This window comes from Pituophis catenifer, unplaced genomic scaffold (genome assembly GCF_029215685.1).
Source record: "Pituophis catenifer annectens isolate HBS135680 unplaced genomic scaffold, rPitCat1.0.hap2 SCAF_3, whole genome shotgun sequence".
Lineage (NCBI taxonomy): Eukaryota > Metazoa > Chordata > Lepidosauria > Squamata > Colubridae > Pituophis > Pituophis catenifer.
In genome coordinates, this window is record NW_027256883.1 from 116,086,747 (window position 1) to 116,098,257 (window position 11,511).

At 38.7% G+C, this 11,511-nt stretch overlaps 1 protein-coding gene across 1 annotated transcript in view; it reads right to left on the bottom strand.

Annotated features, from left to right (window-relative positions):
• Window positions 1-2,237, bottom strand: part of EDEM3 (ER degradation enhancing alpha-mannosidase like protein 3) — a 43,854-nt gene extending 41,617 nt beyond the window's left edge. Inside the window, exon 1 of the mRNA XM_070940954.1 lies at window positions 1,961-2,237. Within this exon, the coding sequence (XP_070797055.1) occupies window positions 1,961-2,124 (164 nt within the window). The 5' untranslated portion in view covers window positions 2,125-2,237. The remainder of the gene's footprint in view (window positions 1-1,960) is intronic.
• Between the last annotated feature and the right edge of the window lie 9,274 nt (window positions 2,238-11,511).

Here is an 11,511-nt window from a genome sequence, read left to right on the forward strand (position 1 = left end):
TAATTATATTATCCACATAGCATTTCAGTTTACAGGGCCTTCAACTGTCCTCAAAGGAGGTCAACAGCGAAGAAATAAATGTATTTCTCTGAGAAGTCCCAAAATTACTTTCAACTGTGGGATTCACTCCTCTTTGCCAATATCTGCTATATCACATATTATATACAAAATTCTGTATTAAGTACACTTGTGCCTTTTTATAGAAATATTAGAACCGCCATCATACTGCCATATATGATAAACACATGGAAAAAAACATGTGTCACTGAAAAGTTGATCAGCAAAACTCGCAATACCAAAATGAGCAAAAAAAAGTGTACCAACCCACCTACAAAAAGCAACAACAGAGAGATAAGAATAAAAGTTCAGTGAACTTACATAACTGAGCTTTTACTTTGTACAAACATCATTTTCTAGAATGATATCCATGCGTTTACGATCCTAGTAGCATATTTTAAACTTGGGGAACTGCATCTTTCAGTTTAAAAAAAAAAGCCCTCTCCCATCTTTCTGTTCTCTCTCAATGACAGCATTTGTTTTGAACTGTTATTACTCACTTTGACTAACCAAAGTTCTTACATCCCTGCCTTGCTATGACACTCATCATTTCTAGACAGGGAAGTTTCACAAAATAGTGGTGGGTGGAGAAAACAATTCCTAGGGCATGGAGGTAAAAAAAAAAAAATCTAATGAAATACAATTTAGATTTTGAAAACCTACCCAGTAATAAATATATATTTATATATGTGTGTGTACAGTTAATATTTCGGGTTTCTTCCCATGTAATTGTGAACATATCCCTAAAAGGGATATGTTCACAATTACACGGGAAGAAACCCGAAATATTAACTGTACACACATATATACCCGTGAAAACTTACATAGACAGACAGACAGACAGACAGACATACATACATACATACATACATACATACATACATACATACATACATACATACATATATATATATATATATATATATATATATATATATATATTTAAATTTGTATACCGCCCTTCTCCCGAAGGACTCAGGGCGGTGAACAGCCAAAATTAAAATACATACAATATAAAATTTAAAATAATTTAAAAACAGGATTAAATCAAATTGGCTTCCCAAAAATTAAAACCCATTACCCTTAAAATAACCCATTAAAATTTTAAGCCAGCCCAGCTTGCTGAAATAGGAAGGTCTTCAAAGCTCGACAGAAGGTCCAGAGGTCCGGGATCAGTCGTATTCCTGGGGGTACTCGTTCCAGAGGGCGGGTGCCCCCACAGAGAAGGCTCTCCCACTGGGGGTCGTCAATCAACATTGCTTGACCAACGGCACCCTGAGGAGGCCCTCTCTGTGGGAGCAAATTGGCCGGTGGGAGGTTATCGGTGGCAGAAGGTGATCTCATAAATAACCGGGCCCTAAGCCATGGAGCGCTTTGAAGGTGAGAACCAATACCTTGAAGCGCACCCGGAAGACCACCGGAAGCCAGTGCAGCTCGCGCAGGCAAGGTGTCACATGGGAGCGCCATGTCGCCCCCATAATTACCCGCGCGGCCGCATTCTGGTAATATATTTATTGGCCAACTTTACATTTAAAAACTGAAATAAAAAAAATGAGCTGGGGTATCCTTCTCAGTCTGCCTCGGGGACAAGCTTGAAATCAGCCTGTGTCAGTCTGGTTAAAGACGACTTCAATGTAACTTGCTCGGTCTCCTCAGGCAGCCAAATGCAACCTACAAAAAGGAGCGGGGCTTCAATCAGGACAGTGCCGGAAGGGAACCTTAGAGGTCTTCTAGTCCAACCATCACTCCTTCCTCGAGCTACGACACAATATGCTCCACCCTGGGCTTCACAAACCCACGGTTCGCAACCGGGCCAACGGCATCCTCGCCAAGGTAGGCTCGGCTGCGGCACAGAAAAAAGAAGAAGAAGAAGCAGCGGGCGACGGGGGAAAAGCGCTCTTACCCAAGATGACGCTTCTCCTCCCGGCTCATCGCCTGCACAGCCGGCGCTGCTGCCAACACCGAAGAAGCGGAGAGGAGGCCCAAAGCCAGCAGTTTCCAGCCGGACCAACGGCCTGCCAGGCGGTTGCCGCTCCTTCCCTCGCCCCCAGCTGCTGCTCCGCTCATAGCGGCAGCTGCCCCGCTAGGCCCGGTTCTGTCCCATCCCTTCAAACAGCGCGGCCGCCACCACAAGACGAGGGACCAGCCCTTCGCTCGCCTCCTCTAGCTCGCTCGCTCTCTCTCACCCTCCCTTTCTCTGGCGTAGCCAAGGAAACCGGAATTTTGCCGCTAGGTTGCTTCCGGGTTCCCTTCCGGTCGCGCGACACGCCGCTGCCCGCGGCCCAATGAGATCCAGATTTTGTATCACCTGACCGTACGTTATTCCTCCCCCTCCCTCCCTCCCTCCCTCCCGGATGCAGTGATACGTGGAACAAACAGGCGGGCTACCTCCTAACCTGGACGTGGCTGTCGCACTCTCAACAAGATAAGGATTTGCTCTAGCGACCGCTCTTTCTCTCTCTTCTCTCTTTCCGTCGAAATACGTAATTTCCGGCTTCATGTTACACATGATCCACGTTTGAAAAATTATGCCCAGGGCTGAATTTAGAACGCCCTACCATCACACACAATACATTGAATATAATAGGGGTCTCCAACCTTGGCAACTTTAAGCCTGGCGGACTTCAACTCCCAGAATTCCCCAGCCAGCAAAGCTGGAGTTGAAGTCCGCCAGGCTTAAAGTTGCCAAGGTTGGAGACCCCTATAATAGGGAATCTACCTGCCCCGAGATGTCGGGCGTTTTTGTTATATCAGAGGTGTTCGTGATGTCCTGATCAGACAGGGAAAGAAGGGAGGCTTTAAGGAGGTCGGAATCGCGGCGATTTCACGTTGATTTGATGCTCGGAGCCACGACGGCTTGATGGACGCTACTCGGCTTCGGAATAGAGAATGTGATCGTGGCGAACCTGCGCGGCTCGGAGTTGGGCTTTTAGAAGCTTCCCCGAGCGGACGTTCTGTCGCTTATTTACGTCGCAATACCAGGGCTGTGACCTTGAGAACGGCCCGTTTCAGGCTCATACGGTAGCACTGAAGTTGTCGCCCAGGCTTAGTGAAAACACCTCCAATTTTATTTTATTTTTTTGCCAAGTTAAAAAATAAAAATCTGCGTTCAAATCGAATTGTTCGCTTTCTGTATTTTCTTTGTCTGGGTCATCATCCTTTCCCCCCTCCCTCCATACAGTAACAGTAACAGAGTTGGAAGGAGGGACCTTGGAGGTCATCTAGTCCAACCCCCTGCTCACGCCGCCGAGCTTTCTGATCGACAAGCTCAGTGTCTTAGCCACTGAGCCACCTAGTCAGGCTATGGTCCTCTATATCTATCTGCAGTTGAACCTGACGCTTTGCCAATCGGATAAAGAGACATATCTCTTAAGCTAATGCCGAGATGGTAGTATGGAACGTATCCTAAGCATCTTCCTTATATTTGCTGCAACCAACAGGCATGACCTCCACCAGGAATCAGTGGGGGAAATGGTTGTTTCCTGTTCTCACTCAAATCTTTAATATTGCTTTTAATTTTTGAAAAACAGTTAGAGCATCGTTTTTTGCCGTAGTCCCTCAATTTGCATATTTATTTATTTGTATCCCATATTATTTTTTTACAAAAAAAACTCAAGACAACAAACATATCCAACACAATTTTCTCTTCCTATTTTGCCCAGAACAACCACCCTGAGAAGTGGATTGGGCTGAGAATGACTGGTTCAAAGTCACCCAGCTGTCTTTCATGGCTAAGGTATGATCATATTCATGGTCTCTCACTTTCTAGTGCCTTAACCACTGACTAGACTAAACTGCCTTATATTGGAAGCTGCAGGATTACAATTAGAGTGGACAGAAGAGACAATTGATAGGAGTTGACAGATATTTCTATCAACCCCGTCATTTCAAATGACTGAATTCCTGGGATTGGAGAGCAAAATACTTTAATACTCAAGTCACAACATTGCTATTGTTCTATTCTTTCCTTTGGCAGTTTATTATCACCATTCAGAAAATTTATCTGCCTGCCTCCCTACCTCCTATCTATCCTTTCTCCCTCCCTCCACCTGTCATTAGTTCTTGTTATGTAACCAGCCCATTTCCATTTCAATTCTCCCTCTTGATTATATTGTATACTTTAGTTTATTTTCTTATCCATGTGCAGGTCTTTCTATTTTGTCTTGTAATGCCGAGCATGTATCTTTCCATGTATCTATGACCAAGGCAGTCATAGAATGGATCCTACTTGATAAAAAGTGTCCACTAAAGAGACATAAAACAAGATGGATCGATGCCATCAGCAAGTATTGTGGGCCCAATTGACAAAAAAAGCTCAGGATCTTATTGGTTGGAAAAATGCGGAAGAGGCCTTCTTCCTGTAGTGGATAGAAAATGGCTAAAATGATGATGATATCACATATATCTAGTAAAAAGCAACCATGTTCTAAAATTTTAAATATATACCCATAGAAATTACAGGTCATAAAAACAAACTGTTGTATTAGCTACTGCTTTTATATCCAAGGTTTAATCACATTAAATAATTGTAATTCAAGTTCTGCCAGTCTTCCGCAAGCAGAAGGAAATAAGTTTTTTGTTTCTGAGATTGCCAGGATTCTAGTATAAACAAGGCAACTTTTAGACAAAAGCATGACATAAGAGTCTTCAGTTTGAAGCCAACATCACAGTAACAATTTCTGTTGTAAAACAGGACCATGGGAATTTGGGAATCAACAAGACTTGGGCACATTCTCTCGAAAACCTTCAGAAATGTTCTTATCATTTTCATTGTGGTTAAAAAACCTCTTATTAGGTAATTTTTAATTAAATGGAAATGAAATCTAATTTAGATTTTTAATCTCTGCTGTCTATGTGTCCTGTTTCTTGTGGTGTTTTGGACAAAACAGGCCTGTTCTGGAACCAAGGACTGTTTCTAATTTTGAAGTTTAATCCTGGAAAAACCAGCAAACCACTTACATAATGTATCTAATCAAGGTCTCAGTCCTTCAGGCATGCCAGTTAAAGGCAAAGTTACCATCTTTGCCATGCCAGCTATCTGGAAATGCAACAAAGGCAACCAAAAGAAAATTGACTTTGACTGGGGGCTTTAATGCCATGGTGGCACAGGGGTTAGAATGCAATATTGCAGGCTAATTCTGCTGACTGCCAGCAGTTCGATCCTGACTGGCTCAAGATTGATTCAACTTTCCATCCTTCCGAGGTCAGTAAAATGAAGATCCAGATTGTTGGGGGCAATTTACTGCTTAGAGAGGGCTGTGAAGCACTATGAAGTGTATATATTTCTAAGTGCTATTGCTATTGCTAATTTGAGGGACGGGGAGGAAAGGGAATGGGAAAAAAGCCAAGAAAGTAATAGTCATTTTTTTAGATTTATCTCCAAGATCATCTGAACTTGATTCTCTTTAGGCTTATCCAGGCTTTGGAGAGACAAAGGAACTATTGATAAAAGCAGCTGCATTTAAATATTTCTTTTTTAGACTTTAAAAAGAAAATATATTGATCAAGTTCAACATCACTTGAAAAGTTAGAGAAATTGTTTTTATTTGCATACAGATGTTATTGGAGCCCAGATAAATTACAAGGAACTAAACCCAGGTACTCTGAGCAAAATTGGAAAGGTGGTAATCTTGCTTAAAAGCCAGGTGCTGCCTCTGACACACCAATGTAGTGTTTGATGTGAGGAATAAAGCTTATATTTAACCTAATTATCAGTTTATTACAGCAGTCTACAACATGCTGTAGAAAGTGTGAAAACTGGCCAATTCATATATTGCTTCATCTGTGTTCCCACATACTTCATAAGAGTTGGTTAGATATGTGAACTGCAAATTCTGTTTATTTCTTTGAGTAAAGCACAATACTTGATAAAGTACAGAAGCCCCAATTCAAGTATTAGATTGTCAAAAGATTTACAAAGTAACACAGTCCCCCTCTCTACACATTTCTTGGCATGGCACAATGAGGCAAAACATTTTTTTACCGTTTGTTTTGTTCCCATGTTGTTTCTTTACCTCAGCAATTTAGAAAGGAGGCAACCTTTACCCACCCTTAGCAATGCTGGTATAAAGTGCATTTCCTTCCCCCCACACATACACAATATGCTAATGTAGGAAGCTCACCCCCCACCCCGAATGAAATATTTTGGGGAACATTAAAATATTTCCCCAAAGGAGAAATGGAGAAAAATCTTAACAAAGGCAGAAAGCAGCCCCAACAGCCTCCAGCAGATACCTGAAGTCTTTAGAGATTGATATTTTGTGCCCATTAAGAAAGACTGGGCCAATCTATTCACAAACAAAACACTTTCAGCTCCAGTTGATGGGATTAAGAAGGACAGGACATGACTTTTGGGACATAATAGGATTAACCCACCCACCATTAGAATAGCAAAAGACATGAAGCTCACTACATTGCACCCTAACCCTAACCCTAACCCTGGAGCAGGGGTGAAATCCAACAGGTTCTAACAGGTTCTGGAGAACCGGTAGCGGAAATTTTGAGTAGTTTGGAGAACCGGCAAATATCTCTGGCTGGCCCCAGAGTGGGGTGGGAATGGAGATTTTGCAATATCCTTCCTCTGCCACGCCCACCAAGCCACGCCCACAGAACGGGTAGAGAAAAATTGTGGACTTCACCCCTGCCTTGGAGTATTTCAAACACAAAACCCCCAAGAATGTATAAAAGCCTACCTATCCCAATCCCATTTTGTCAGCTGTCCCAGAACTACATGCTGTTGTTGGTTCTGCTCATCAATAAACAGAGTCCTCCTTTTCAATCAGCCTCAATTTTATTTCCAGTGCCTTTCTCCTGGATTGGAACCGGACTGGATTTGTCTTCCTACAGTAACATCATCCAGGACAGAGTCAAGATACAAGTTCTCTTATGCTTCATTAGCCATTATCTTAAAGCTAAATCAGATAACCACACCAGGAAGGTGTGTTGTTTTAATGTTAGGAAGCATGGGTGTACCCTTCCTCTCATGTTACTAGCCAGCACCCATTCTAGTCATCATTTTTAAACAACCTAAAGAGATTGCTGAATAAATAGGAATCCCTCAATTTTTCTCCAGTTTAAAAGCTAAAAGACTAAATTTGTACGTGGGATATATTTCCTAAATTGTTATTTTCCCTTTTTGTCTTCCAAATATTTCCACCATTTACTTTCATAGCTTCAGTCCTGCACTGTATTCATTATCTCAAAATTAGGTGTTTGTATTTATGATCTGTATATTTGTCCTTATGCAATGGGTTGCCACTGTAATCGGCAAATATGATATTCACTGGGATTTTGTAAATACCTAGCAACCCTTCCACCCCCAAATAAGTCCCAAACCTCTTTTGATGAAATGCACAATGTGAAAGATTAATATTTTATTTGTAAACGTGCAGTTGAATAAAGTTAACCACATTACATTGTGTTTTGTAGTTCTTTTAGTCAAGTTGATTATTCAAATGAAATATGTACACATAAAGAATGTTAAATGATATCTGGAACATTCTATGCATAGGAAAAAAATCATCAACATATGAAATTAGAGTATATCTAATTTTAAAAAGTCTCAAGAGAAGAAACTTTCTAAAAAGATTATTTCCTATTAAATACTCAAATCTTCAAAATGAGAAAAAAGGAATATGCTTATTTTAAGACTATAATCCTAAATATATCCTCTTAAGGCTCAACTGCGAGCAAATTGGAACTATTACAAAATAAAAATAATTCAGATTTAATGATAAGTAAATATTTAGATCCCTTGTTTAAGGAAACAAGTATGTATTATTAATCATAAGCACATAGTCAATTTTTGAAAGAAAATGGTAGACTTGCATTAATTTTATCTCCATTTTATGAAATCTACTAGAGCTGGACATGCTTTAAAAATAACACAGAAAATATATTTTGGTAGATAGGGACGCATAAGCACAGCATTGCTCTAGAACAGCTAAATTATTTTTCAGCCTCCTATGGAAACCTGAAAAAAAGCTTGCTGCTTGAAAGAGGTGTTATGCCTGTCCATGCTCCATTGCACCTGTACCAAGTCATTTTTTTTAAATATAAAGATCCAACACATCTTTCTTAAGATCTCATGTTATATTCAATAAACAAAGATCTGCTTCTACATCAAATACTATAGAATGGAGGTTAGGAAACATATGAAAGCATATTGTGAGAATAGGAGCACAACATAGATTATTATTTTCAGTATAAATGCCAAGTTTCTTAGAACATCATAAAGATGCTCTATTTCTGAAATAATATTCACCACTGCTTTAAGAGTTATGCAAGTTGACTCATTAAAGCAACTGCATCTTTTTTTAGGCTCACCTATGAGCTTGGAAAAAATGAATGGTGGCAGTAATTAATAGTTGTAGAAGATCATTTTCTGAAATATCAGGATGCTAAATACTGGTTCATCATGTACAGGCTATGGCTATGCAAACTTTGAAAACAATTCAGAAGGAATGTTCATGGTACCGCTACTATTAATTACTGCCACCATTCCTTTTTTCAACCTCATAGGTGAGCCTTAAAAAAAGATGCAGCTGCTTTAATGAGTCAACTTACATGACTTAAAGCGGTGGTGTCTTTTTCAGACTTTCAGAAATCTGAGAAAAAGATATGAAAGTTTTAAGCGGAAACAGAGAGGATCTGTATTTCTACTCACACAAGCTCTGCAATATTTCTTCCAAAGTGGTTTTGGCATATATGGTTAATATCAATATAGAATCTATACCTAAATAGAATCTTCCTATGTTGTTAGGCAGTACTCTCCAAACAGTTTGGACAATAACTCCTATAATCTCTGATTACTCATGATAATTGTCCAAAATGCTGGCATTTACTTGAGTCCATATCCTAACTCTTTTTTTAAAAAAAAACAAGTTTTATTATGTCCTTTACTCTAATGCTTTGATTAAATGTTTACTTCCAACATAGGAATATATTCAGTCTAAGCATTCTTTTTAAAAACAAATAATCGAAAAAGACTTGAATATCTAGATGTGAGGATATGTTTCCTATTCAAGGACAAATACTGAAAGACTGGAATAAATGTCATTCTATATATTGTATTGCAAAGAGACAGGAGATAACTGGTATTGTGTATAGATAACTATTCAGCTATAATATTTTGCTGCATTAGTACCTTTTAACTTTTTTTTAAACTTATACTGTGAGAATTAAAATGGCAATACCTGAAAATGGCAAGTGCAACCAGCCAATGAAAATCTTGCGCTGTTTTCATATGTTTTTATCCGTGGCCTGTCAGACTCCTGAATGCAACATAACATCATAAATATGTAGTATGATAGACTTGCAGGGCCAGCACAACATTTTCATATTGGTGCAATATATTATGATGTAATATTATGCACATATATGTATAGATAGAGGATTGTGTGTTGTTAGTATGATTTATTGGATTAGGGATTTTCTTTCTTTCACTGTGAGTTATTGATATGTATTTATGTTGGGGGAGTGCACGAAGGGAGGCTCAGCCAATCTCATTGTATACATGTTGTGCATTGACAATAAAGGTTGAATTGAATATGTGTTGCATGCGTTGCACACAGGTAGAAGAGGGCAGGGTTTTGATTACCTATGGTAGTTGTACCTCTTCCCATTTTGAAGCAGTGGCTGTTACTATGAATGTTCCTGATGCTTGACAGACATTATTTCTGAAGCAACACTAATAGCAGGAATTAAATATTTAAAATCTCAAATTAATTCACATTGTAATATAACTATGACAAAGATTAGCAACTAGAGACTTTAGAGCTAAATCTGTCCTCTTTGCCTTTTCCCAGTTGTCAAATAATGAGAAATCAGTTGAGAGTGGTAAGTGCTGCCTGTGACAAGTGTAGAACTAACTGGTGACTAATTGTTTCTATTATTTTGCTAATCTGCCATCATTCAACTTTTTTCCCAGCATGCACAGTGAAGCTCTATTGTTGTACAGATCAAATCCTAAGTGCGCTTTTTTCTGTTGCACGACTAACAGCAAGGCGACATATTTTACTGTTCTGGATCTATAGGAAATGGAGAAATGTAGCCATAAATATTCTTTTCAGTTTATAACACCTCTGGGATATAGGATGCTAAATGTATAACTGACAGAACATGCTATCAATTATTCCAACATGTTAAAAAAAGAGATATGTAATTATGCAAATTTATTTAATGTTTTTTTTTATTTCATGCACTGAACTGAAATAGAATGATGGCTTATCATCAAAATAATTGCCTATGCAATTAAAAGGTATTTGTGCAGTTTAGAGTTCAAAGAATTATAATCTAAAAATATTTTAGTTCTCAGGATTGTGAACAGCAGTTAGAAAACAGGATGATGAAATCTGAGCAATGAGTTAGTAAATTTAAATAGTAATTTTGTGGGAACGTTTTCAAGCAGCCAAAAGCATAGTAGTTGTTCTCTGCTCTAGCTGGAGAGTTCTCTTCCTGCCCAAAATGAGTGCCAAATTTATTATTTTGTGGTTAATATTATCTGCAGCTGCTCTGGAATCTGCTAATGCAGCTAATTGCAAACTTTTAAAATTGTTTTACAATATGTGATTAGTTATTCAGATTGTGGCACTTGCTTTTAATAAATGAATTAACTTATTTGCCTTTGCTCTCAATTTTAAACACTGTACTTTGTGGCCATCTGCTAGCAGTTCAACCAGTCTTACTGCAGTGGATTTCCCTTTCTCCTATTCCAGGACACGAGTCAGAAAAAAAATAATTCTAGTCAGGTAAACAAAAATTAGTCTTAGCCCTTAGAATGCTCTTTTCAAATTGAGAGTCAGAGGAGTGGAGTTATAAATGCCCTGTCCTACTCTGGAAGAGTCACTGAATATCTGAAGCCCTCTTGTTTGTAGACATAAAAAGGGAAAATAGGCAGGCATTATTCAACTATGCTGTACATGAACAATTAAAGACATTCTGGTTTCCAGTCTTCTAGCCAAATTAGTTCAAGAGCTTTGGACTGATCCAATGGCTTACTACTACTTCTTGTCTCCTTAATTAGCACAATCAGAATAAATGATCTCAAATAAATAACAAAGAAATAGTCTTACAGATGCAGAACTTGTGCAGGAATAGAATTCAATATTAGGAAAATGGACTGCCACGATACTGAGGTCTGAATTATTAATTATTGGCTGGCTTGCTTCTGTTTCATTTTTGTGCATGGCACAAGTTACAGTAAAAATTTGTCATTCCCTTTGAAAAAAAGCAGGTATAAAGTGCTCCGCAGAAGGTGTAGAAAAATAGGATAGAAAAATCTGTTCCAATTATTCTGGTAAATTTTAAATACAGCAACAATAACAATGGTAAAAGGAGAGGAATTAGTTCTCTCCATTCTCAAAATATCTGCCAAAGCTTTTAAGTACAAAAACAATAATATACTTATGAAAATTCAAAACACTATGTACAATTGTGTTCCATAAGATTCCAGTA